We start from the raw sequence: 27,481 nt of genomic DNA, 5'->3' as shown, positions 1-27,481 counted from the left end.
AAGAAATGGTGGCCCTGCGTGACTCTTCGTATAAGAGCACGAGGTGGTAGCGGCTGATGTGCATGTGAATGGTGCTGTGGGGGCTTTCTGACCGCGGGAGGCAGATATTCCGGAAAGCTCTGCCGAGAGAGCGCATTCCGAATTAGAGACGGCAGCATTTGCAGCTCGTTCCAGCTGCCGTTTAGGAGGGCTGCCCCGTGAATAATACTCATGACGACTGCCGGAGCCTCGATGTGCCGAGATTTACACACACGCTCGCCATTTTTTCCCTCTCTTGAAAATGACAGCTAAAGAATGAGCTCCATTAGCCGCAGTGGCCCCAGGGCATGGTGATTTCGCAAAATTGGGCTTTTTAGAAGATCCCAATTTATATGGCACACTTTGACCAGATTATTATAATTTACGCCACTAGCGGTTCCTATCATAAGAGCATCATGAACAGCATTATATGTCCCTGAAATTCTCAAATGATACTTTTCAGCGGCGTATTCGTGTGCCTAATGAAAATACAAAATATTTCTCACAGCGGACCGCTCTTCAAATTGCATCATGTCGCTTCCACGAGACTGAGGGGAGAGGACAATTACGGCCGACACAAAGGGAGGTTATGGGAGATAGTGGAGCTTCATCTGGCGACATCAAGCCGTTGAGCTGTTTGGGCGGCAGATGTGCACCGTGTCTACGGAACTCGGAGCTCCACGTGCTGAAGTGGTGTCAGCTGAATATTCTAGAATGCTTCCCTGAACATTCTGGAAAACTATTGACTGGACATCTTGGAGCAGCATCTGCTGAGCATTCTGACTCAGTACTGACAGAACATTTTGGTACTATATATACACACACACACACACACACACACACACACACACACACACTGTCTGAACAGCTTGTCCCATACAGGGTCGCAGGGAGCCGTAGCCTAACCCAGCAACACAGGGCGCAAGGCTGGAGGGGACACACCCAGGACGGGATGCCAATCCGCCACAAGGCAGCCCAAGCGGGACTCAAACCCCAGACCCACCATACAGAAGACCCTGGCTAAGCCCACCATGCCCCCCCCCCCCCTCATATATAGAGTAATAATATGAAATAATATTATTGTATTATATTATTTATTGGGGTGCGGTGCCACAGCGGGTTTGGCCGGGTCCTGCTCTTTGGCGAGTCTGGGGTCTGAGTCGCCTCGCCCTCCAGCCTTGCATCCCAGACAGTGTGTGTGTGTGTGTGTGTGTGTGTGTGTGTGTGTGATATTTATATAAAAGAATGATTTATATAAATAATATAATATAATTTTGGGGGGGACATTCGAATACAGTATTGGCTGAACACTCTGGTTCAGTATTGGATGAAAATTTTGGTTGTCTGAAAATTCTGGTTCGGTGTTGGATGAACATCCTGATTCTGTATTGGCTGGACATTTTGGATGCCTGAAAATTCTGGATTATTATTGGCTGAACACTGGTTCAGTACTGGATGAACATTCTGGTTGGCTGAAAATCCTGGTTCGGTATTGGATGAACGTTCTGGTTGGCTGAAAATTCTGGATTATTACTGGCTGAACACTCTGGTTCATCGTTGGATAAACATTCTTGAAAATTATTCTTGAAATGTTCTGAAGCAGTGTTGGTGGCTTCTTCTGCTAAAATCTTCTTCTTCTGCTAAAATCCTCTTCTGCTAAGTTTGCTAAAATCTTCAGATCTCAACCTCTGCTTAGTCTCTGTTCTTTTGACAGAAGGACTCCTGGATGGGGCCCTTCTGTTGGACTCTTGAAAATGTGAAAGCCCAAAGCCGCTACACAGATGGCTGTATTCTCAAGTTGCAGGGCTTCCCCTACCATTTTATAAGCTTTTCGAAGCATGGACTTCCATACTAAGACACTCGCTGCCATGCTATTATAATCCAGTTATCGCAATTTCAGTGGAATCCATACGTAATTTTTTTTCATTTTAGCAGCATCCGGAGCCATCCGTATGGTCTCCTCTATGTGTTTTTAAACGAAAATAATGAACATTGTTGTTTAACCACTGAAGAGTTTATATTCCCTCATTATGTTCACAAGTACTCATTGTGCACCACGATTTTAATGAATTCCACAGAGGTAAACCTTAGTCTGAGCTACAGGTATGTGTTTGAAGTGTAATGAGTATGAATAAGAACAATAGCTGATGTGAGAAGAGCACTGCTGAAGGTCCTGGCAGCCCCTCCTTGTGCTCCCCTTGCATTCGGTTCATTCAGTAGACCGTCCCGTTTACTCTGTCCCTTTTCATCAGTTGCCAGAAGGGCAGCATAAGGAAATGTTTGACTGAAAACATCCTTTTCAGCATATTATGCAGTGGCAGAAAAGCTGCGTGAATCATAGCGGGTGGACAGATGACAGAGCACCATCTGGGGAGACCTGACAGAGGACCGGTGGAGGCAGGGAGGCGCCCTGGAGCTGCTCCCGGTTCGGGCACCGCTCGGCGGCCAGCCGCAGGGGGTTGGGCTGGGGAAAGCAGGTGGAGGTGGCAGGTGGCGCTCCTCTCTGGCGCGTCGTCAGGCGCAAGGCGTCGGGCACACGGCCGCATGTGTGCGGAGCGCCGTGGTCAGCCTGTCAACGGCTCCGGTCCTGGAACCTGCTGCAGGACTGCGGAGCATCGCTAATGCAAATGTCACCCGCCCCAGGTGCCGACATAACAGCCTTAAATATGGCACAGTCCGTGTTTGACGAGTCCGCACAAAATAGATGGCATTATCATATAGTGCGATTATAGCACAGTTCAGCACATTTATTGAAAGCAACTTGCGCACTGCTTTCCATTTATAAAACTAGACTACACTAAAGCTAAAGCACCACAGTGGAAAGTGCCACAATAAGAGCAGCGCAGAGCTTCAAACCTGCAACCTGCTGGTCACGTGCAGTTCAGTTTATTAAATGGCAACCTGCATGCTGTGACCAGCTCACTGGATTAAGACCTGTCTTAAGAGTCAGCAAAGGGCAGCTGGACAGGTAGACCCTGGACTCCTTCTCTTTGCGTTTAACCTTTTACGCCAAAGGTTCCTCCTTGTGCCACAATCCCCCGGAAATCTCACAACGGTCGACCTCCCTCTTGACCCATCCTTAGACGTCCTGATCTCGGTACACGTTTGTTTTCCTGTGGCTCAGGTTAGGGTAGGAGCATAATATACTACCAGGGATTTAAAATCAGAATCACACTGACAGAAAGAGTAAATTTGTTATCGCTCACTTTCCAGTTTTCTCACATTTTCACGGGGATTTAGAAACGCATCTAATATCATTATCAGTCTCTTTTAACCAGCATATGCAGCGTATTGGCATAATTCTTTTGATATCTTTTCAGTCTTTTAACTTTCACCAAGAAAATACTTTCTAAGATCTATTGATTCGCCTCCTGTATAGGTCTGCTTCAAGACGTGGCGGGGTGCTGGTGCAAGTGTACACGGAATAGGAGCGTTACATAAAATAGCAAAAGGAGTGAAATCCAAGTAAAACAGCACCCCTCGGTGTTCCCCGTTTGCTAATGGGATACACCCCCTGCGGCTCATTCTGGAGAACATTACTCATAGCCCCTCGGGGTGAACCTCAATTCGAAATCCATAAATTCTTCGGGCTGACTTATTGTGCGTTGCAGCAGAAGGGCTCAGAATACAGGCCTGGATGCAGCAGGATTACGCGCCGTGACTCACTCAGTTTTACCATGATTTAGGTTTGACTCATCCAAACGCAGTTGCATCGGTGTGACGGAAACGTACCCACCGGTGACACCTGTAACAGGAATGAAGCACACGGGGAGGTGTAAATGAACACGGATTGCTGCTGTCTTGCACCAGACACATGTAGGGTGCAGCAGGAGGCGTGGGGTGACATGTACACGCACGCTAAGGGCATGTTTCAGAGGCGCCGCTTCACCTGAAACACGTGTTTGGACTGTGGGAAGAAACCAGAGCACCAGGAGGACAACCCATGCAAACATGGGAGAGCATGCAAACTCCACACAGAGTGGGGATCAGACCCACATCCAGTTGCATAGGCCTGGGGGTGCTGTGTAGCAGCAGCTGTATCCATTACAGTTGGACAGAGCTGCTGGCTTGCAGTCTAAGGTCACTGGTTTGAATCCCACCTCCTGAAATACTACCCTTGGTCAAGGTACTAACCCTGAATTGATACAGCAAAAATTACCCAGCTGTTTTAATTGGTAAATCAGTGTAAGTCACTTTAGAGAAAAGCATCAGCTAAATGAGTAACTAAGGGTCTTGCCAAAATGAAAGCAATTTTGTTTTAATTTCAGTGATGGCACAATTGTCAAGGGATGCAATACCAGTTATAAAGCTGCAGTTTAGCTATAGTGTTCAGCGTTTCGGTGCTCTTTGTGAGCTGTGCTGCTTTTATCCGCAGTGCTTTGACTTTGCCTTCACCGTACCGACATGGTAACACCGAAGATTCCTCTATATATAATAATCGACCGTTAAACCTTTTCCGCTGCTGCATTTCCTCATACTGCGGAGGAGCACGATTCGGTTGCATCCTTTATGTCAGAACTCACTGCATGTGTGTGTGTGTGTGTGTGTGTGTGTGTGTTTGTGGCTCTTCAGGTCAGGTCGCCCCGTGAGCTTCATGGTGGTCTTCAATACACCCAACCCCCTCAGCAAGATCTCCTGGGTGAATCGCCTTCATCTGGCCAAGATTGCTCAGCGTGAGTGCTCCTTACTGCCCTGTGTTCTTGGGGTGGGATTTGGGGACAGGTGGTGCCCCTTTGCAACCCGTTCCAGAGACCCTCTGGAGATAGCTGCCCGATGCACCTTTGTGCTCATGTCCCGATGAGCTGCTCCTGCTCACAATGGCGCATGCAGGGGAATAATGTCAGCGGCCTCACTAATCAGCATTGGCCGGCGGCGGAGAGCCACTGCGCTGCGCGAAAATTCGTTAAGCTCCATTCACTCGTTAGCGATGGCGTCCAGGTGTGGAGGGCCCGCGAATCAATCAGGCGTCAATCAGGCCAGCTTCACGGAGCCCAGATCGCCGCTCGCTCCGGCGCCGCCAACCCAGTCATCCTTCATCAGCTCACGTTCGCGGTCCAGGATCCCCGAGCGGCTGTTCTCCGCGTCAAGCCTTACGCCTCGCCGTCGCGGTGGGTTAGCGCTATTTCCCATCATGCCTCTGGTGCAATCAACCATAGCTGTTCAAATCAATGGCACAAATAGTCTCACACACAGTGACTGTGTTTTTTAAACAATTACATTAAAGGAGTATGTAAGGTATGAGGTGCTAATGAATACAGCGTACTCCTTCACCCCCAGGGGATGATGACTGACAACTTTGCTCTAATTATGGAATTTTTACAATGATTCACTGCATTGAGTCGAGAAGCAGAGGAGTTTAGTCATTACAGACACCTTCGACAGACAGATAATGGAGCCCCGCATGGAAATGTGAATTACAAGTTAAAAGGCAGCGGGAGCTTGTAGGAATTAGAGGCGCAACACTGTGCATTGTGACATATTTTTACATGTTCAAATATCACAAAAAAAAAATGTTATTGATGGAAAACAGGCTCATAAGGAGCTTAGATAAATGGCACCGAATGTCTTTTAGGAGCCGGTAAGGGCTGTTGTTATCACGATGTAGGGATTCATTGTGATTATCAGCCAGTAATGTTTTATTAGATGCAAGGCGTTTTTACAACATTGCCACAAAAGTTTACTCAGTGCAGTAGTTTTAACAGATGATAAAATAACATATTGCTCACAGTGGGAAGGTCTCGAAATTATTCCCTTAATCTTTATTCCCTTAATTACTCTTTTTCGTTTGCGTTAAAGTGATACGGATAAAGCCGTAAAAAGGGTACCAGTAAAATCTGAGCGCGCGCGCACACACGCGCACACGGAGAGTCCGAAACCGCTTGTCCCATCGCTTCTAATACCACACAGCAGCCCCGTTCGCGTATGCACCGTTGCTGTGCTGCTTGTAATGAAATATATTTTCTGATAAATTAGTAAAGGTGGAATTGATCTAATTGTCAGGATGAAACGGTGATTTCAGATTTTGGGGAATGAGGTAAAGCAAAACACTCGCAGAGGCTCAGGTGATTGGGTAAAGCATCAGTGTTGCAGGGAAAAAGAAATGACTTGGCTGCGGAAGAAGACAATATATTGTTCCCGTCTATTGCACAGATCCGGTAAAGGAATGATTATGATTTGAATAAATCAGAGAGGGTGGAGTAGAAATCCCCATGATGCTCTTTAGGGCCTTGGTCTCGTCGTCAGTGCAGACGTGAGAATGGTCACCAATTATTGTTTTGTCTGTCTTCACAATGGCATAAAAAAATAAATAAAATGATCAAACCTACATTTGACCCTGTGCAAATTTTCCGCAATAACAGTGTGTATCTGATTTTTAAAGAGTAATTACATGCATGTTGACAGCAATGAAAAAGGTGATTTTTTTTTTAAAAGGGTATTTGGTTTTTAATGGTGATTGCATACAAGTTGACTGATTTTTAAAAAGTATTTGATTTTTAAAGAGTACTTGCATACATATTGACTGCTTTTCAGATATTTTTATTAAACCAGCACATACTATATTTAACGTCTTGCCCCTGTGGACTTTTGAAAAAAAAACAAAGCCATGCAATCCCCTGGGTTGTTATGATAAGAACTCAATCCATACATGGTCTCCTCAGTGAGGACTGGCCCAAGACTCAGGGACACAAGGGTACGAACGTGATGCAGTCTATACCGTGTCTTTTCACACAGTGCTCACGTATCTCCTTCCACCCATTCTGCGTTCTAGGGGAGGAGAACACCCCAGGGTGGGTGTGCGCCGAAGACGACGGGAAGACCAAGGCGCCCTTCTGGTGCCCGCTCCTGGCGTGCCGGGTGCCAGTTTTCTCCATGAAATCCCAAGAGCAGAAGGTGAGCAGCATTGAGCTGTTTTTGGCTCTTGCTTCATGTGAGCTCTGTGGTGTTTCATGGGGCAACACAGCAAGTAGTTTTATTACTACTTCTCTCTTTATCTACATTTTTACCCAAAACAACTTACAGCTTTTCCATTTACACCGCAGGGTGTTTACTGTGATTTAAACCAAGCCCCTGTGACCTCACAATCCAGCTCCTTAACCGGTATGCCATCTGCTGGCCCGGCGTAGTACTAGAAAACGTGCCTTGTTGTCCTATACGGGACATGGCAACACCAGTTGCCAGTATTCGTTAATCTAGAGGCGGTGAAGTGCGAATAAGAGGATTTTGGTCTGTTTTTAATGGAATCTTTGTTGTCAGACTTTGTGGTAAATGTTCTACCGGAGAGAATAATCTCCTGTTGTCGCAAATATAAACATTGCTGATTACAAAACTGTACCGGTTCTATCGGTATTCCACGCAGCTTGTGGAATTCCATTAAAAGGTGAAATTGAATCTCCTCGGTCAAGTTGGCTGTAAAACAAACATTTACAAACGCGTCTTTTTTTTCTCTCCGCAGCATAAAAAAAGACAAACTTTGAGACGGTGTCGCGAAGGCATGCGGAAGCCGGGCTAAATTGGGATGAGAAGGAATTCAAGTGGCTGGGAAACGTTATGAAGTGAATGTTGGGGGGGGGATGAAAGGTTGCTGCGGCACCTGCTGCGTACCGTAGGGATGGATGCCAAATTAGAACAGCCACGAGGGGACTGTGGTAAGAAGTGATTATGCAATTACCTAAGAGATGGAGGGACGCCCACTCGTAAATCGATACTCCAGCGCTGGGCTGTGTCACGCAGCCGGGTTTGATAGAGCTGCGTCCATGTGGGCAGATGATGTAAGAGGTTTATCCCAGACGTGCCTTTAAATGTGGGTTCCCCCGTAGAATCTAGAACTCAATCCAAGACCGCAGCCTGTTTACATTTGCATGCTTTTTCATTTAGCCGATGCCCTCATCTGGTGCGTCATTATTTATTTTGCTGAGCAGATGCCGTCGTTTGAAACCTCTTGCGCTCCTTACGTTTCTTTATTCATTACGCTCCTGAATACAGGTGGTCCTCGAGTTACGACGGGGTTCCGCTTGTGCCTCACAAATCCTACTGCCCACTGTACTGTATTATATGAAGCATAAGGATATATAAACCATTAAGATCCACAAATATTTTTTATTTAATGCTTTGTTATGTTTTCTCCTAATTTCAGACATTATCCATGTTAAAATAGCACTGATTTATAATGATTAAAAATATAAATACAGTACAATATGGGAAAGCTGATACCATAGTGGTTAAAGTTGCTGCCTTTGGACCCAAAGGTTGCAGGTTTGATTCCCACTCCTGGCTGTAGTACCCCTAAGTAAGGTACTTACCCTAAATTGCTCTAGTAACCTTACCCAGCTGTATAAATAGGTAAATAATTGTAGACTGATTAACAGTGTAAGTTGTTTTAGGGAAAAGTCTCACCTAAATGAATTAATGTAGAGTATCTTAATTATATTTTGACACGACACTATTATTATTCCTTTCATTTCTAAATCTGTCGCCCTCTTTTTCTTTTCAGCAGCACCATAATATTCACTTTATCACTTGCTGGCCATTTCACATGAAAAGTAACCATGAGAATCGCAAACAAAAAATGTTGCCAACAAACAAAGTCGCTGCTAGACGCCCAGACACTGACTGAGACCCAGCTGTGGACGTTGTAAACCCGGGTGGTTCTAAGCCACTTATGTAAGTTGCTTAAGGACCACCTGTAGTTTGTTCACTCCTCTGAAGTTAGATAGTTAGATGAAGTTAGATGCTTTTCTCAAGGAAATAACAACAAGGGACCCTCCCCCAGAGTCCTGAACCTGATTCAGTGGTTGAGTTCCTTAACTACTAGAGCATCTTGCTGTCCCTATTGGCACATCGTCACATGCCTCGCTTCCTACGCTATTTTCTGTCCTCCTTCGAGCTCGTGCTCTCCAGGGGACGGCGCTCTGCTGCTAATGAGTTTTGCACCGGTACATTCCAGGGCGTACATGAGCCGAATTCCCTCGGCACCTGGAATCGATGGGTTAAACGCGTGAAGGGAGAAAGGACGCATTAAAAGCAACGATGAAGGAAGAGTCCGTGCCCTTTAGAGACACGGCGAGGAGAGCGGCAGTCGGAAAAGTGCCTACCAAGAACGTGTTCTCCAAACCTAGTCCGCAGTATAATTATGTCTTTTTTTTTTTTTTTTTTTTTTTTGTCTCATAACCAAGTGTAGAGGCAGAATTAAGTGTGAAGAAAGTTTATCCACAAGAGAAGGGAGCTTTAAGAGGAGGCCAGTTTGAAAGTGAGCGACTTAATATAGAACGAGCTGTGATTAACAGCTTAGAGGAGCTCCGCGCTATCCGGTGCCAAGTCTGCCCGCATCTGGGCACGGCGGCGCAGCGCGGCAAATGAGTCAACGTGAGGAAAATGTGCGGAGGAGCGGGAGCGTGTCTCGCAGCCAGGGGGCCGCTCCGTAGCGGCAGCGGATCGCTGACGAGGCTCCGGGTGAGTAACGTCCCCTGCGGCCCGATCCAGATCCGCAAGGGGGATGTGCCGGGGGCGCGGCCACAAGGGGGATGTGTCGGGGGGGCGTCGCCAGGCTCCCAGGGCTGGGGTTGGGTTGGGGTGGGGGTTTGGGGAGGGCTCTCGAGCGTTAAGGCATCACAGCGTTGGCAACACACCTTCAGGATGTCCTGCCACCAGGTGGTGGTGGAGAAACTTCCAGAATTCCAAGAGGAGCCCGAGGGAAGATGGAAGCAAAGCACCCGTAGACTAAACCGCTAACAGAAATGAGGATCCGCGCACATATTTCACTTGCTTTTTTATGTATTTATTAGACGTTTATTTTTGAAATTTAATTGATTCTTTTATACACGGTCGTCTTGACAGTTTGTCCTCGTGACTCACAGATCCTGGGTTCCGGGTTCACGTGTGGGTTTGAATCCAGCTCCGTCCATGTGGGGTTTGCGTGTTCTCTCCGTGTTTGCGTGGGTTTCCGCCCACAGTCCGAAGGCATGTGGACGCGAGCGTTGGAGGTTGCTGACTGTTTTGTGCAAAGGAACTATTTTAGATTCTTTGTACATGCGTGGAGTTTTAATAGTAAAGGTGAAGCGGGGGCACGGAGCAGCGTAAAAACTCATTAAACAGTCTCTCGCAGGCCGGTGGGGTAGTTGTTTTTGGTCGGGGTCCAAAAGAGACGTAAATCGATGTCCTTCGTCCAGCGGTTGGCGGAAATCGCCCGTTCTGTGGTGCCTCGGCGCACAATGCCGCAAGTCGGGATCCTAAACGGCGGTTTAATTACGTGCGATAGCGGTGAAGGAACAGACCTTCGTGGTGTGTCGATGGCACCGACCGACCCCGGCACGCTTTTCGCACGTCGGGGGCTGCCGATATAAGTCGGCACTATTGCGAAACACGGACCGCTCGATTTTAAGTAAGAGCCACGATGACTCCGCTTCGGCCTATTGTGAGAAACACGGGCGCTTTTGTCTGTGTTCTGCCAGCCGAAACGGGGCGATTTTAAGCACCCCCCAATTTAGCAGCGCGGCTGTCAGGAGGCCGTTATCGCGGGGCACGTCGCGGAGGCGCCAGCAGCCAGCGCGGCCCTTTCCTGTCACCATTCCATTTGGAGGCGGCTCGCCCGGCGCCGCGAGACGCGCCGGTGGGGGATCTGACGCCGAAAAGGGCTGTTGGCTTCCGCGGCGCCGCTAACCCGATGCTCCCGAACACGCCAGATTGTGATGGGATGCATCAGATCAGCATCGCTCCGGCTGGAAGCACGTCGGTCGCAAAGTCGGCCGGAAGGAAAGCGAGGGAAAAGCAGACATCGTTTTTATACCCCTCGTGGGAGGAACGCGCTTGATGTGCGCAGCATATGCGGGCGAAAATGCACACGTCTTGGCGTGTCCCAATGAGGAAGCAGCCCCCCGATCCGTTTGAACATAACTGTAGTAAAGCTGGCCAGTTTCGGAGGGAGCCGTACCTAATTATTAATCGTACGCTCCGCGCATAGCTAATGCCTCAGCGCTAATACGCACGTACTGAAATGTGACAGGTGTATTTTAATTGCGACCACGCGGACCAATTTAGGGTCGAGCGCGCTGAAAACCACAAAGCTGAAGCACACTACAAATGTACCGCTTTTTGTTGAAGTGTGGCTTCACCCTTTTGTGGCACGGCACGCGTTTTACGGCGTGGAGCTGTTTTCCCTCCTTTCTGCCTCCGCTGGTGTTTCTTCCGACCGCTCTGGTTTCCTCCCGCAGTCCGAAGGCTGGTGAATCGGTGGCTCTAAACGCGTGCGTGAGTGAATGAGCGTGTGACCGGCCTGTGCTGGACCCGTGTCCCATCCAGGGTGTACCCTGCCTCGCACCCTGTGCTTCCCGGATAGACTCTGGACCGGCAGAGATAACGCGTGGCTGCCAAGTACGTTCCAGGCCATTTCACATGGGCACCGACCCACAAGGCCACAAAGGGTTAATATGAAATTTTTCATCAAAGGCCAGTTTTTTCGTATCATACCTATATATTCCACATGTTGAAAGTGATCATTAGGCAAAGCTGGACTTCAAATATTAGTCGCCTCTTTGATCTTGACCTGGGGGTGTCCTGCCATTCTTACACACAATGACCAGATAATGACATTATTGGCAGCTCGCTTCGTCTCTCATCCTGTTGTTATTTTTATGCGACATCTGGGGTTTACCTAAGGCTGTCGTAATGGATGTGAAATATAAGCCAAGCTCTACTGCACGACGACGACCGTTTCCATTCCGGTCCAGTCGGCGTGCTGTGATACGGAGGGAGGACGGCTCCGATGTCCTACCTGCATTTATTGAATTTTTACCAGATAATCCACTCCTATTTTTCCAGCTGGGTCCCGCAAACTCAGGAATATTGGGTGCAATCCCATCACGCCTGTCTTTTCTTTATTTAGCACACTGGTCTCCTCCTCCTCCTCCTCCTGCTCCTGCTCCTTTACCCAGTTTAGATTAACGACTGAATGGAGGAAACGGCTTCGCCGCCAACTGTAAAAATGTCCTCCGTGAAAAATGTGGAAAAAGTCACGCTGCGGTTTATTTCAGCCGAGCTTTCGGTTTCCTATCCGCCGTACCCCGGGATTGTTTCGCAGCCAGGAAAAAAAAGTGGCAGTCGTGGGAAATGCGGCCGGCAAACATTACAGCGACGGCGGGGCGATGGGAATGCGGGGAGCGAAGTTGCGAAGAATATGGACGCACGAGCGGCACGTTTGCAGCTGACGTTGCACCCTTGAGCGGGACACCGCGGCGCTCCAGTAGGAGCATCCAGCTGCACAAAGAAGCCGCGTTCGTGGGTTCAATAATATCTGCGAAGCAGTGGATGAAATCTCCAGCTCTCTGTCCTCAAACTGTCATCACTTTGTCAAATAATCCTACATAATGAAAAACATTGGTAAAAGGGTGTCACTGGTGGAGACCCAGTACGCTTGCCCTTTTCCCAAAGTATTTCCGTTTATGACATTTTTGTCACATCATTACGGGTCTCTTTTTTTTTTTTTTCGCTCAAGGTCACGTTATTTCGGAGGCCGGTCCTTCGCAGGACGTTCACTCCAGACGCACATTAAGGGTAATTTCACGAGCTGGAAGAATTAGTTTGTGTGAATTGCTCAGCGTGCTTTCCATCTGGGCTCCGACTCTGCCGGGAAGGGATTCGAACCTGCGTCCGAGCGAGGTTGTTGAGCCTCCCCGAGGGGTCGCTTTCGGATAGGCGGAGGGGGAGTTTTCTGAAAACGGCATGAAGGTTAAAGGGCGTTGAAATACGCTTCGTGTCATTGACAGCTGGCATGTGACGGCCATACCGAGAACACCCTCGAGGGAGGGCCTGCTTAGAACCCACAACCTTAGAGCTGTGAGGACTCAACACTACCACGCAACCCACAGCACTGCTCTTCACCGAGCCCTCTGAATCATAATAATCCGCATCTAGCTTCCTCCCTTGTTTTCGGAAGCCAAGTCATTTTGGAAAGGCTTTGCAGAAGGTCCATCTTGGTCACGGGCCTCCTTGCCGGTTTCCGTCTTCCTGTCCTCCAAAGAGACGGGCCCAGATGTGCACGCAGATTATCTCCGCGAATCCCGTAAAGCGCCATCCGCCACTGCCCTGCGGGAGCTCCGATCGATGGGCGTCCACCCCCCTCCGCGAGCACGACCCCGCTTATCTTTAAATGTATTTATAGTGGAGGCTGTTATCCACGGCAACCGCGGCGCAGGGAGCGCGCGAACACAAAGGCTCACAAAAAAGGCCGTACAAGCAATTTACATGTTAGTCGTTCTTCCAGCGGAGTGATGGCTGCTAGAGTAGGAGGACAACAATATTACACGGTGGAAGCGCGGGACGCTGGCGCGCACCGTAGTAAGCGCCGCGTTCGGAATGCGACGCTCGCCTAGGACGGCGTGGTCTATATGTTGCGTGGGTGTGCTGACGTGTGGCGCCTTACAGGTGTCCCTGGTTCGCCGGGGGAACTCGAATCCCCAGCTAAAGCAAGTAAAAGAGCACCCTTTGAACGCGCCGGACGTTTTGATGTAGGAGGCCGCGTTCGACTTCACATCCTTCAAATGCCGCGTCTTCACCGCGAGCTGTTTGAACCGCTATGGAAATAGCAGACGGGGGGGGAGCTCAACCTTGCCGGAATACATAAGTCTGCGTATTAAACCGAGCGGCAGCGGAGAATGATGAAAAAAAAATACATTAACATAATTTCATTACCTTGTGCGGTGCGGAAATAATCTTCAATTTAAGGCGCGGATCGCAGTCGGGAGAACTCCTGTTTTTTTTTTTTTTTTTGTTCCCGAAATGATTATCCGGTGATGTATTGTTATGAGTGGTAGTAAATGAAAAGAGTCACAACCCAGAGAGGCACAAAAACAAGGCGCTGAACCAACAACTTAGCTGGAGACAGAAAAGTCACCACCGTACCGTGTAGAAACCTGGTCCTGGACCTCGGTGCCATGGTATAAAGGGTGGGTAATGTGTTTTTTTTTTTTTTTGTTTTTTTACCTTGCTCACACTTGACCCCGACCGTACTACACTAGTATTGTTTTTATTTCTGTCTATACTACATATCTGCTAAGCACTCACTATACTGTATATATTATTTTCAATAATTAATAATGTCCCTCAAAGATCATTGCTGTTCTTATTTGTTATATTATCCTTTTTGTATGTATAGTACACATCTGCATTCATATGTGTGAACTATGTTTATGTTTCCTCATTTAGCTGAGGCTTTTCCCCCCAAGTGACTTACAATGTTAAGCTACTTTAGAAATATTTGTCTGTTTATACAGCTGGGTAATTTTTCTGGAGCAATTTTTAGGGTAAATACGTTGCTTAAGGAGATGGGATGTGAACCTGCGACCTTTGGGGTCTAAAGGCAGCAGCCTTAACCACTGTACTCCTAGCTGCCACAGCTGTTTACTGTGTGTTGTGGCTCTAAGACGCACACGCCGTACTTCCTTTCTGCTGTACACCTGTGTATAGCGAAATGACAGTAAACCTTAAACTCTTGAAAAGGTTGTTGGTTTGAATACCTGGAGCGTTCCTATTGTATCACTGCTGAGAAAGGTAATTGATCTGAATGACTCCACTGAAACATCCAGCTGTATAAATGGAAAACTGTGATTTGCTTTGCATGAAATTTCACTTAAGAAACAAAATGACGGTAATGACGACAGGTAAAATACCCTGCCAGCACATTGCAGCTGTTGGAGCTGCTTCTGCTGCTGCTGCTGCTGCTGCTGCTGCTGCTGCCACTTGACGTATTGTACGTTGCCATGGCGAAAGCCCTTCAAGGTTAATGGACCATTTTTTTTTTTGTCTCATTTAGCTGGAAGCTGCCCTTCACAACCCGGTCCAGTGCGCCTTGCTGGGCTTCTCCGCGGCCAGCACCTCCCTACCCCAGGGATACCTCTGGGTACGTCCGCCCGTCTCCCCAAAAAACCCTGGCTCGCCATGTGCCTCTAACACGCTGCATCAGTGCAGCATGAAATGCTGTGAGTGGAAAAAAAAAAATATCTGGACTTGTGGCCAGAAGGACATAGGTTCAAGTCCCACAGAGAGGAGGCTGCTGCTCTACCTGTGAGAAAGATGCTCCACAAATGTTTCCAGAGACCATCCAGCTGCATGTCCAGATGTATAAACGGAGGTGATGCACAGCCATATGCTGTGCTACTTGTATGGAATGAAAACGTCTCGCTAACCAGCTAAATTATATAATGCGATGCGGACTCCCGTGGGCCTACTTGACGCAGCCTGCTGCCGCTGCTGCTTCTTGACTTGAAAATGTATTACATGCCAGCGGGTAGAAGAATATCCCTACATGCGCCCGGGTTCGTGATAAGCGGAGGAAATTGTTCTGGCAGGCAAGTACAAGACCATCCATAAACTTGCTGGAATTCTGATGGATCTAAAAAACGCTGGAAACGGGAGGGCGTTTTGCATCTCGGGACAAGTCCAAAAGCCCGGGGTTCCGTCTTAATATCCCGCCATTGAATGAAGTAATCCGCGGGCGTCGTGTCAGGTGAAGACGCTCGGAGAAGACGCTCACTTGTGATTTTATTAGGCGTTTTCAACGAGGGCTGCGAGTGCTGAGGGATGTCGCCGGATTTGAAAGATGTGTTAGAGATTACTAGGAAAGCACTGTCTGGGGGATTAAAGTTGTGTCACGCTAACCTTCTTCTTTTTTTTTTTTTTTTTTTTTACAAATTCCGTCAGCCACGTACCGCAATATTCAATTAAACACAGACTCTCGGCAAAATAAATCTGCCTCTCGTTATTGCTACGTGAAATACTGTAAATTCCCCTGACCGTGTTGTGGATTTCCGTTTCGCATTAATGGGATTTATTGTTTAACCATTTAAAAAAAAAAAAAAAAAAAAAAAAACTGTCATTTTTATATTTGAAACCAGGACCTTTGGATAAGAGCTGATCCCGTGTTACATGATGTTTGAAGTCCCATTCAGAAAATTCAGAGATGCGGTGCATTACGGCCGGTTTACTTGATACGCAGCTAAAGCTCTCTTATGGTGGAATAAATAGTGGAATTTGCATGACCTCCGTGTTACTCAACCCTGCCATCAGGGATATTTTAAATTTGCTTTAAACTTCAGCGTAGTGGTTGCCGTAGCTGTCGTCTTACAATCAAGGGACCCGGGTTCAAGTCCCGCCTCCCGCTGCAGTACCCTTGATCACAGTACTTACCCTGAATTGCGACAATAAAAATGTCCCAGCTGTATAAACGGGTAAATTATTGCAAGTACTTCATCGTACAAAGCCGGTATTGTGCCTTACCTTGCACTAAGGTGTCAGATGGATAAATAAGGGTAAGTTTTAAGCAGCTTCCAGTACAATAAAGCAAGAGAGGAAGTTCAGAGGTAGGAGAAGAGATGGTGCTGTCGAAACCAGGCGTCTCGAGCGGTGAGTTTATTCTCTATCACCTCTGCCTCCCACGTTCAGGCGTGTCTTTCAAATATCGACAACGTGCCTACGAGAAGTTGCGAGCTATTTTCAGCATCTCTGTGTCGCATATCTTAATGTTCTCCGTGGTGCTGAGTAAGAAAACAACTGGGGCCCGTTGCATTCCAAATGGCATCGCCATTGTTTGGGCTCCTCTGTGTTGCCGAGAGGGGGGGGCTTGGCCGGGTCCTGCTCTCCGGTGGGTCTGGGGTTCGAGTCCCGCTTGGGGTGTCTTGCGACGGACTGGCGTCCCATCCTGGGTGTATCCCCTCCCCCTCCGGCCTTGCGCCCTGTGCTGCCGGGTTAGGCTCCGGTTCACCGCGACCCCGTTTGGGACAAGCAGTTTCAGTCAGTGTGTGTGTGTGTGTTGCTGAGAGCAGAGGAAGAACGGCAAGCTGGTCATGAATGCGCTCTTTACAGTGCAGCGATTTCAGAAGTCTGCTGCTCATGTCAAGCATCATAAAAACAAAGCTCAGTATGTATGAAAGCCACCGTTAGTATGCTTTCAACGAGAGGTGTTTAGTCAGCTAGACAGAAATCATGTGGTTTCTCTGTATTTATTTATGTTCTAATGGTCATGCAGCTGGCCAGTTTATTGCGATTCACTGAATTCCAGAATCAGTCCAAATATTTGGATATGGAAGCCTTGGCATCTTATTATTATTAACTGGGTGCCATAGTGGTGCAGTGGGTAATGCTGCTGCCTCACAGCACCTGGGCTGTTGTGGTGGAGGTTTGGATCCAGCTCAGTCTGTGTGGGGTTTGCATGTTCTTCCCATATCCGCATGGGTTTCCTCCCGCAGTCCAAAGACAAGCAGATGAGGTGGATTGGTGATGCAAAATTGCTCATATTGTGTGAGTGTGTGTTTATCCTGTGATGGACTGATGTCCCGTTCTGGGTGTACCCCCCTCTTAGCTCTGTGCCCAGTGATTCCAGGATAGCCTCTGAACTGCTGCGACCCAGACCAGGGCAATCGAAAGTTATTTAGATGATGGATGTCTTTGTCCTGGGCTACTGACAATGTTAAATAATAAACTTTACAGTAATTTGCCCGCATACACACCAGGGTATTTTTATGGTTTAAATTCAGGATAAATACCTTGATCAAGGGTACTACAGTAGTAGAGGGATTCGTACCATCATACTTTCATTCCAAAACTACATTCTTAACCAGGACGCTACCTGTTGGCCCCGTTTCGGCAACCCGGTTAAGCAGTCGCAGCGCCCCGTGCCTTGACTCACGCCCGTCTGTTGTTCACGTGGATTGACTGTCAGATCATAATTCTTATCTTAAACCGCAGCTTCAAAAAGGCAAATTTTGTACCGACAACGTGCTATTAAAATATTTAACTCCTGTCTCTTTTGTAATGAAAAGATCTCGTAGTTTAAAAAGTAGGAAGCCAGAAGTGCCATTGTACATCTATTATTAAGAGTAGGTTTTTAATCTGGCGCACGTTTGCCATTTCCAGGAGGATGGATTCTGTTGGAGGGGATACTTAAACTCTTTATTCTGTTCTGATATGTAAATTTCTTACGAGACAAAACCCAAGTGAAAGCTGAGAGGAGTCAATGAAAGCGAATGAAATGGGTCGTTTTTGCCGGCGATGAAGGCGTGGCCTCACATGCCTAGACGGCCAATGGGAGCAGCGGGTTGCCAGCATCTCTCTAGCGATTGGCTCATGTCACGTCCCTGTTTTTTTGTACCTCCCAGGTGGCAAGCGGGGGGGGCACTACCCACGGCCAGGTGGAGATTTTCTCTCTGAACAGACCCACCCCTCGGGCTGTGAAGTCCTTCCAGCTGGGGGCACCGGTGCTGTGTCTGGAGTACGTGTCGGAGCCCGGGCCCCCGGAGGAGGGGGAGGTTGGCGTGGGTGTCGACGAGGGCCCCGCCCCCATCGGCAGCACCATATGTGTGGGGCTGTATGACGGCAGGTGAGGGACAAGGGGATGTGGATCTCGGCGTGACGCCGCCTGTTAGCCGCAGGTAGCGACCTGGTTCAGGCTGTTACCTTGCAGTCTGAGGGTCTGTGGTTTGAATCCCCGTTGTGCTGCTGCTAAAGTGATGAAGGTACTTACCCTCAATTGATAGAGTAATACCCTGCTGTATAAATGGGTTAATCAATGTAAAATTGATTGTCTACCATAGTAAGTCACCTTGGACAAATGATAACAACTAAGAGTTATAGCTCCCCTTTATATTCTCGAAGTTTATCGGCTACAAGAACAATTAATACGTAACTTTTAATAACCATCTAACTTTGTCTTAATAAATTCCAGACATTCTGGTTTGCTGTTTAAGCCGAACAGGAGAAATTTTTACAGCTCTTGCCCTTTTCCCAGAATCCTCGTGTACGGCAGTGTGGACACCGCTGCCCAGTGCCTGATGACATTCAGAAACCCCGAGGGGTCGTCGGTCCTGTGCCTCAAACATTTGTCCAACCTCCTGTTCGCCGGGCTGACGGACGGGAGGGTGTTGGTTTACAGCCGAAAGAACGGAGGTGAGACCCTTTGGACACCCACAAAGACGACATTACTATTAAAGGCCCTGCATAGCTTAGAATTCAAATGATTCATCTTCAAGGTTTTGCTGAATAAAATATGAGGAGAGACTTTGTGGTTTTGTCTTTGGACTCTTCAGATGAAGTTTGTGGGTTCAAATCCCCTTCAGGCTCTTATCCCTGCGCTAAAAGCCCAGGTGTTCATAACTGTTACTAAATATACCGCACTGTTACCGTGTTTTGGTGCATGCATGATTTCATTCTGTCAAAGTGTTTAAAGTTAATTTATTATTTAAACCAAAAATGTTCATTAATGTTTCACCGTCTCATTTTTAAGTAATCAGGCTTATTATCTCTCTTGCTCACGAATGCAGTGACGAAGTGTGGTATCATCTGAACCGTACAAGTTTCATAATAGAAATGGTTACAATATATGACACACAAATGTTGGGTATGAAAAGAGGTAAATGAGACCTGCCGTGGTCTCAATACATTTAAGGTCTGTTTTGACAGTCCGTGGGTTTATGTTCTGTATTTAAATGATGAAGGAGCCACAGCCCCTGTTATTATTGTTTTTTTAATTGGTCTTCAGCTTTGAACAGCTGTGGCTGAGCACATCTAGTCCGTGCTACCTTCAAAACTGCGTAATAGCTTTCATTTTTATTTAAAAAAAAAAAAATTAAAAATTGAAGTATGAGTTTCACAGGAAGAAGATATAATAAAAAAAAAGCACATTAAATGGGGTAATTAACATAGCCCACCAATTAACAATTAAAAATTTCACAGGGCAAAGTAAAAAAAGATTTATGTTTCAACAGGAGGAGTAAACAACTGAAAATATTAATTAAGAGCTCTGTGAATTTTCTTTTCAAATTTGAATAATTAACGGGATGCTGAAATTAGGATTTTGGCGTGTTTCTGAATATCTTCCACGGTCACAGCCATGGGTGGACTTCGCTAATTGAAATGGACCGTAGGAAAGGAGACGTATAGTAGCAACGTGGCTGTTCTGGAATTGGTGAATATTTTTACCTGTACTCTGGGAAAGCTTTCTTCCATCCATCCATCCATCCATCCATCCATCCACAACTGCTTGTCCAAAGCAGAGTTCTGGTGGACCAGAGTCTATCCTGGAAGCGCAGGTTGTAAGGGCACACACTGGATGGGATGCCAGTCCATCATGGGACAGTCAAACACACTCATTCACTCACTGGCAATTTAGAGTTACCATTTCACCTGAAACATGCGTTCAGACTGAAGAAGGAAACCAGAGCACCCAGCACTATCCACCTCAGCGATAGAAAATTCGGGGCTTTAAAGGAACGGCTGAGCTGCTGATTGAGATGACTTGCTCTGTCTTTCAGATGAACTCTGGGATGCAGAATCTTGCAGGCACGTGTCTGTGGGTTCAGAACCCATCCGCACGTTGCTAGCACTAGAGGATTGCGTATGGGCAAGCTGCGCAAACCGGGTCGTCGTCATCGAGCCCTCAAACCTGGGTACTCAGGTGAGCTTTATCATGGAAAACAATCATCCCTCCACACACACACTGGATCTCCCTCATGAAGAAGAGTGCAGCAGCAGGTTGTGTCATTGCTGCATTTCCTCATTAGGCTGAAAGTTACAATGTTAAGCTGTTTACGCTGATTTACCCATCTATACATCCAGATCATTTAACTGGAGTAAGTACCTTGATGGGGGGCCGCGGTGGGTTCGACCGGTGCCTTGCTGTGTGGCGGGTCTGGGGTTCGAGTCCTGCTTGGGGCGTGCAACGGCCCTGTCTTTCTCCCTGTGTTTGCCTCCCCCACCATGCAGAGGAAGGACCTGGCAACCCACCTCTGTTCCTCCCTTGACTTGCCTTGGAAACCACGCGAGTGGTCGCTATGGGTCGGCTCCGACTCGGCGCCTTGCGTGCAAGTACCTTGATAAGGGGTATTACAGCAGTACATGGGATGTGACCCTGCAAACTTCAGATCCGGTTGCAGCAGTTGTAACCACTACGCAACCAGCGTAATTAAAACATTGTTGGTTTAACATCCACTTGGGACCCTGGCGTTGTACCCTGGAGAAAAGTGCAAATGAGCAAAGTTTTACTCTTTCTGCATTCTTTGTCCTGCAAACCTGCTTGTTAAATGTCCCGCCATTCGGAATTCGCCGGTTTTCCTACAACAGCGCCAGTGAATACGTGTATTTCTCAGTGTGTCGGAGGACCGATTTTGTCTGCGTTATGTTTCCGAGGAAGCCTGAACCTCCCGATCGCTGCCGATCCGCTCGCTGTGTCTCTCCTCCTCCCCCCAGATAGATTCACATCTGAGAGCTGACCTATAATCCCCTGCTCCTGATGTCACTGAGTTTGGAACATCTAATCACTGGCACGCATCTGTCTCTCATTTCTTGCGATGTATGACAACCGCAGTAGGGATCCTCCACCCCGAGACCTGCAGCCACCCTTGGCGTGATTGTAATGACGCTTTGACAGCAGAAGTCGTCTCAGATGTGGAAATGCGCCTCCGCACTTTTGTCCTGCTGTGCGGTAAAGAGAGGCTGCGCGGCATCTCATCGGGGTTTGAATGGCTTTTATTTTTTGAGGCACGTTTTCTCCTGCGGTCCTTTCAGGGAGAGCGGTTAGAGCCGCTTACCGGGCTGGCAGCGCCAAATGCAACGGCACGCCGTTCATTTCCAGTCCCCCGGCTGCCAGATTTCACGGGAATGGGCGAACCGGGGGACTCGGGCTCTGCCGCTGTGCTGCATTATGACAGAGTGGCTCGAGGAGGACGTCGGCACACAAAAGGCATCCCGGCTGCTCTTTCAGAGCCGAGTGCGTCAAGATGTCAGTGGGCCGTGCCTTTTGATAGGGCCCCATAGCCGCCCGGTGCTCCTCTATGCCGGGGTCTCTTCTTCTGCCTCCACCTGAATGCGGCGCCGGTGGGTGTCGTGCATTTGGAAGCGAGGAGGTACTACGAGGTCACTGGCCGGTGTTACTGCGATTGCTGCGGATGACTTGGGGGCCAACGGAGAGGCCCTGCAGTGCCAGTCACTGCTTTTCTACGCGGATATGCGGCTCCGGGGTGGAGTTTCCAACTAAGAGAAAATTTACAGCAGTGTCTGCAATGATGTTCTTATATGGAATACTGTGATTTTACTTTATTATTATGGGTATTATTATTATTAGTATTATTCATTATTTATTCATTTCACTTTCCTCCTAAGCAACTTCCAGTGTCAGGTTTGTCCACAGAGCTAGAGACTGAGCCGTTTACCTTGATCAAGGGAACTACAGCAGGAGGTGTGATTCAAACTCAAGTCCTTCGATTACAAAGTGAGGCTCTAACGGCTACGCCACCTGCTGCCCCCACTCCTTGTTTTTTGCTAATTTTTACTTTTACTGTTATTTTATTAATAGAAAAGGAAATGACTTACAGAAAACCATGTGAGCCGAAAATGCTTACAGTTTACAAAAAACCATGTAATGAGGTAAAACCAAAAGGAGCGGTGAACACAAAAATTCATACATTTCGTGCTGAAATATTAACGCAGCTTTGTTCTGTCGTTATTCCCCGCAAAGATGGAATTTCTGAAAGCAGTGTGTAAATTATCCATGTGCGCTTTTCTCGGCAGCCGCGTCGCCCGTTTCTCGATTACCTTATCTGAGCCAAGTGTTTCACTCTCGATTCCTTTATCTGATTGTTACACATCTCTCTCCCCCTCTCTCCTTCCCTCTCTGCGCTCAGAGTTTCGAGGCACACCCGGACCCGCGGGTGAGCGTGGCGCACATGTCACGCGCGGGGGGTGGAGTGTGGATGGCGTTTTCGGAAGGCTCCTCCATCCGTCTGTTCCACACGGAGACGCAGGAGCACCTGCAGGAGATCAACATCTCGGTGCGCTCCGCCTTCCTTAATCCAGGCAAGTGTCCCCGCGGGGAGAAGTGCGGGCCACTCGAACGGGCCCCCCGCTCCGCAAAACAAACTCCGCAGACAACAAGTAATGTAAGAAACACAGAGCTCCGCCCACTCTGCCTTCTGGGAAGGTTACATTTGCCCAAACCTCAGAACAAGTACAGTTTGGGATTACACAGTTGGAGAAGTGGCCGGAGCTACAAGAGAGGTATACATGGTACTGCAGTACAGCGGCACAGCGGGTAGCACTGGTGCCTCGCTGCTCTAGAGCTGTGGTTGCAGATCCGAATCCAGCTCATTCTGTGTGGACTTTGCATGTTCTCCCTGTGCTCCTGCGGGTTTCCAAAGACGTGCAGATGAAGGTGACAGTAAACCACTTCCGCACACCCCCACTCCCCCGTACCGTGGTTACTGCGAGTCCACTTCAACTAGACGGCTTGTTCTCAGTGCAGAGGAAAAAGCGGCTCGGAAACTGAATCATGTGACGCAACTTAAACACCATCGTTGAAGTGCGTCAGAGGTTTTCTGCTCTATTTGGGACGCAATGTTATTTTTGTGGCATCGGGACCCTGGTCATTTCGTACTCAGGCCTGAATAAGCATTAATATCACGAGCCACTGAAGTGGGGACAGAAGTGTCGAGTGTTAGTTAGAGGGAGAAAATAATAAAGGAAGCAAATCTCCAAGGAGCCGCACGTCGTCGGAAACAAAGTTTTTTAGACAGGGGGTTATTAGAAGTGGTTTCCATGGAAACGCCTCTCTCCCGACTGGAGCCCGGATTCTAGCCTTGCCCCTTTGCTTGCATCTCTCGCTCGCTCGTTTTTTCCACCCGCGAATCAACGTTACAGACATATCCGCATTCTTAAAACTCCCCGCTCTCCCGGCTGATAAAATATTCATCAGCAAACCTGTTTCTTCTGCCTGTTGACTCACCTAAGTAAATGCATTAAAAACAGAAATATTGATGAGTTTTTTTTTTTTTTATCCACGATAGCCATGCCCTTAACGTGTTAACCTCAGCAAATTGTTTCCTCTGTAAAAGTTCTGCTGTGGAAGGACTGTAATGGGAGATCTCTTAAGGTAAATGTTTTTAAAGGAGGGAAATATGGTCATAGTGCAGCTCCCAGGTTGCCAGGACCGTCTTGGTGGAGTTTGCTTGTCCTGCTTGTGTTTGGGCTCCCCCCCAAGGTGTGTTTAATTCCGCTACAACAGTCGGACACTCCACCATACCATTCCCTGCTCTACACCCTACTATGACCCATGGATCTGATCATTATCCATAACCGCTTGATCTGTGGAGTAAGACAGGATCAGGGCGTAAGACAGGGTACACTCTGGCTCACACACACTTATTGACTCACACACAGGCATCCGATGACAGCAACCCATATTTTCAGTGGGTTGGACCGGGTCCTGCTCTTCAGTGGGTCTGGGGTTCGAGTCCCGCTTGGGGTGTCTTGTGACGGACTGGTGTCGCGTCCTGGGTGTGTCCCCTCCCCCTCTGGCCTTACGCCCTGTGTTGCCGGGTAGGCTCCGGTTCCCCGCGACCCCGTATGGGACAAGCGGTTTAGAAAATGTGTACTGATAAAGGGTTGATTGAAGGAATAAGTCGATGCCATGGCTTAGCGTGGCAGTCAACGGCTGATACCGGTATTGGAAAATAATGGCACAGCAATTTGACAAAACAAATTGAATCTTTCCCCGATGTTCACCTCCATTACTCCAGGCCAAATGTGATTTCCTCACAATAAAAGTGGCCACAGTTACATATGCATGAACGCAGATGTACAATTATCAAAAGATCCCTTCATCTCCAATAATGCAGAGCGGCATCCTGTGCTATGCTTGGCAGCTCTTCTCAGGAATATGACATTGTGCTGTAAATAAACTGACGTGTACCACATCTCACCCTCTGTGACCTTCCGCTCCACCTCCCCAGGTCAAGAGATGGTCCGTGTCACCAGCCTGCTTGTCTGCCAGGGGATGCTGTGGGTGGGCACCGCCCAGGGGGTCATCGTTGCACTGCCCGTGCCCAAGCTGGAGGGGATCCCCAAGATAACTGGTGAGATGCACGAGTGCAGCTCAAACATCTTACTGTCCAGACTGTCCTCAGGTGTCCCTCTCAGGGGGTTCATTCGAAATTTGCTTCACGTAGATATGCTTACTTACAATAGAGTTTGGGGTTACTGGGAAGCTATCCACATGTTCTAGAATGTCTTCAAGTGCCTAACCCTGACCCTAAGCTGAAACCCTAACCCTGACACTAAGCCTAAGCCTGACCCTAAACCTAACCACAAACCCTAACCCTCAACTTGATACTAACCCTGATCCTAACCCTAAACCTGATGCTAACCTTAACCCTAAATCACTGAAACAATGCCATATTGCTTAATTTAAAATAACCTTAAGCATTTACACGTATTTATTTAGCTGATGCCTTTGTCCGATGTGACTCACAATGTTAAGCTCTAGGAAGAAACTTCAAGCTCATTCACAGAATCTACTTCACTCCACTGCACCTTGTAGGACATTTCTGGGGACATCTGTGTTTGAGATCTAGAGGTGTCCTGAGCACTTTGATAAATCTACTCTGGGAATGTGAGGGAATATAGGCTCTGTGGAATGAGGTTCACGCAACCATTCAAGAAACCTTTAGCAAAAATTTGTCTGTCTCCATCTACTTTCTGACTCTCCCACAACCCAAATTCTTGTTTTGATGAAGAAACAGAACATGTAGGACTTTTCATCTTCATACCTGGCAAGAAAAAGCACTTTAATGCTTTGGTCGATACCCCGACTCCCCACTGGGACCGGAATAGGGTGATGACCAAAGTGCTTAAGTTTCTCCCATTTCAAAAATTAACATTTGATTTGCAGGATGATTGAGATGATTTCCTCAGTGGTCCACACACCCTTTTGGAACCTCTCAGCTAGTGCTACATGATCAGTCCTTTGGAATATTGTACCCTTTTGTCCTTCAGCCCTTGTTTCATGCATGCGGATGTATTTGCAATCTCTCGCTGTACTGCATGTGCCTCTACGTTGCTGTGACCCTGTATCATTTATAAAAAGCTAGTTATTTACCCATTTACACAGTAGGGTAATATTTACTGTATGAGCGGGATTTGAACGTGGGTGTTAATGGGTGTTACTGTTTTACTGGGAATTAAACGATGGCATTATTGCTCCGTCAGGGAAAGGGATGACCTCCCTGAATGCACACGGAGGCCCGGTGGATTTCCTTGTGGCCACGTCGAGCCTCCTGTCCCCCAGTCTGCTGAAAAGGGACTCCGTGGTGGACGGGCAGGACTCTGCCAGCTGCGGCGAGGAGCGGACAGACTCCTCGTCGCAGGAGTCCCTGCAGCAGGGCAGCGGCTCTCCACAGCAGGAGGGAAAGGCCAAGGGCGTCCTGCTACAGTACCGGCTGCGCTCCACCTCCCAGCTCCCCGGGAAGGTGCTATCAGCGCAACCTGAGGGTTCGTCCGGCTCCTCACTGGAGTCCCTCGAGCACAGCCTGGAGGACGGCTCTATATACGAGCTCAGCGATGACCCCGAGGTGTGGGTCCGTGGGCGAAGCACCTCCCGGGACGCCTCCCGGAGGGACAAGGTCACGTCAGCTGCAGTCATCTCCGGGGGTCGGGGTTTCCGGAGGTTGGGGTCAAGGAGCTCGGTGGACGGCGGGGCTGCGGACGACAGCGTGTTGATGGTATGGCAGCTCCCCATCACAGCCTGAAGGGGAAAATGGACCAGCGGCCCATCGTCCGTCATCCGGTTGGGGCGCGGTGGCTTTTCTGGCTGACCTGTGGCAACATTCAAACCAACCACGCCCCACTGGATCGTCCTCACAACCTGTCTTCTGCTCACAGAATACTGCACTCGCAGGGACGCCCGGGGTTTCCGCCTTTGTCCCACACTGTGTATATATTTAAAGGACCCTCTCGAAAACTCCATAAACACTCAATTTCCAGTGTTTCAGGAAAGCTCAAGGCGCCGCCATCAATAACCTCTCGGCAGTGGCGCCGAGGAAACGGTACCGCGGTGCTGCAGTCAGGACGATATTACCTCGAGTCTCTGTTTCGGAGGACCCGCCGCAAAAGGCAACGAACGCTGCTGTCTGTCGAACTGATGAATAATATCACCTGACTCGCAGGGGCAGGGAAAATCTGTTTAAGTATTCCACGTCTTGGCTTCTTCCTTTAAGACAAAGAAGCAGACGATACCTGAAGAATGTTCCGGAATGAATTAAACGAGGATAATGGTAATGGGAAATTGAAGTACAGCCCGGGGTTTCCCGGTTTGTCACAGGTACTTGATGCTAATGGTTTCACTTCCACTGAGTCACTTTGGTGTAAAATAAAGAGAACAAGCCCAACACGGATTCGCTATCTCTGTCAGTGCGCAAACGCCTCTGAAGGGGTCTCGGAAGCGCGAAAAGGTGGGAAACGATCCTTTTTTCCATATTCCTCACAATCAGTGCCGTAACGTATTTCACCGTTTTGCCCCCTCACAGTACCATATGAGCCAGCTAAAAAAAATAATTGCCCCAGGTACAAACGGCACCCGAAGCACTGCTAAAGAAGTGTCACCAAAATCGTTTTGCCATAAATATAAACAGGAATATTTGCCGGAGGAATCAGG

General features: G+C 48.2%; 1 protein-coding gene across 1 annotated transcript in view; it reads left to right on the top strand.

Moving 5' to 3' along the window:
• Positions 1-27,214, top strand: part of arhgef10lb (Rho guanine nucleotide exchange factor (GEF) 10-like b) — a 68,589-nt gene extending 41,375 nt beyond the window's left edge. Inside the window, exons 20-28 of the mRNA XM_018750630.2 lie at positions 4,591-4,691; positions 6,788-6,909; positions 14,822-14,908; positions 18,162-18,382; positions 18,791-18,948; positions 20,313-20,455; positions 22,680-22,851; positions 24,783-24,905; positions 26,038-27,214. Coding sequence (XP_018606146.2) covers positions 4,591-4,691; positions 6,788-6,909; positions 14,822-14,908; positions 18,162-18,382; positions 18,791-18,948; positions 20,313-20,455; positions 22,680-22,851; positions 24,783-24,905; positions 26,038-26,576 — 1,666 coding nt within the window. The 3' untranslated portion in view covers positions 26,577-27,214. The remainder of the gene's footprint in view (positions 1-4,590; positions 4,692-6,787; positions 6,910-14,821; positions 14,909-18,161; positions 18,383-18,790; positions 18,949-20,312; positions 20,456-22,679; positions 22,852-24,782; positions 24,906-26,037) is intronic.
• The last annotated feature ends 267 nt before the right edge of the window (positions 27,215-27,481 follow it).

This window comes from Scleropages formosus, chromosome 2 (assembly GCF_900964775.1).
Source record: "Scleropages formosus chromosome 2, fSclFor1.1, whole genome shotgun sequence".
In the NCBI taxonomy this organism is placed as follows: domain Eukaryota; kingdom Metazoa; phylum Chordata; class Actinopteri; order Osteoglossiformes; family Osteoglossidae; genus Scleropages; species Scleropages formosus.
The sequence above is the reverse complement of the archived record's forward strand: the minus strand, read 5'-3'. Positions and strand labels throughout refer to the sequence as shown.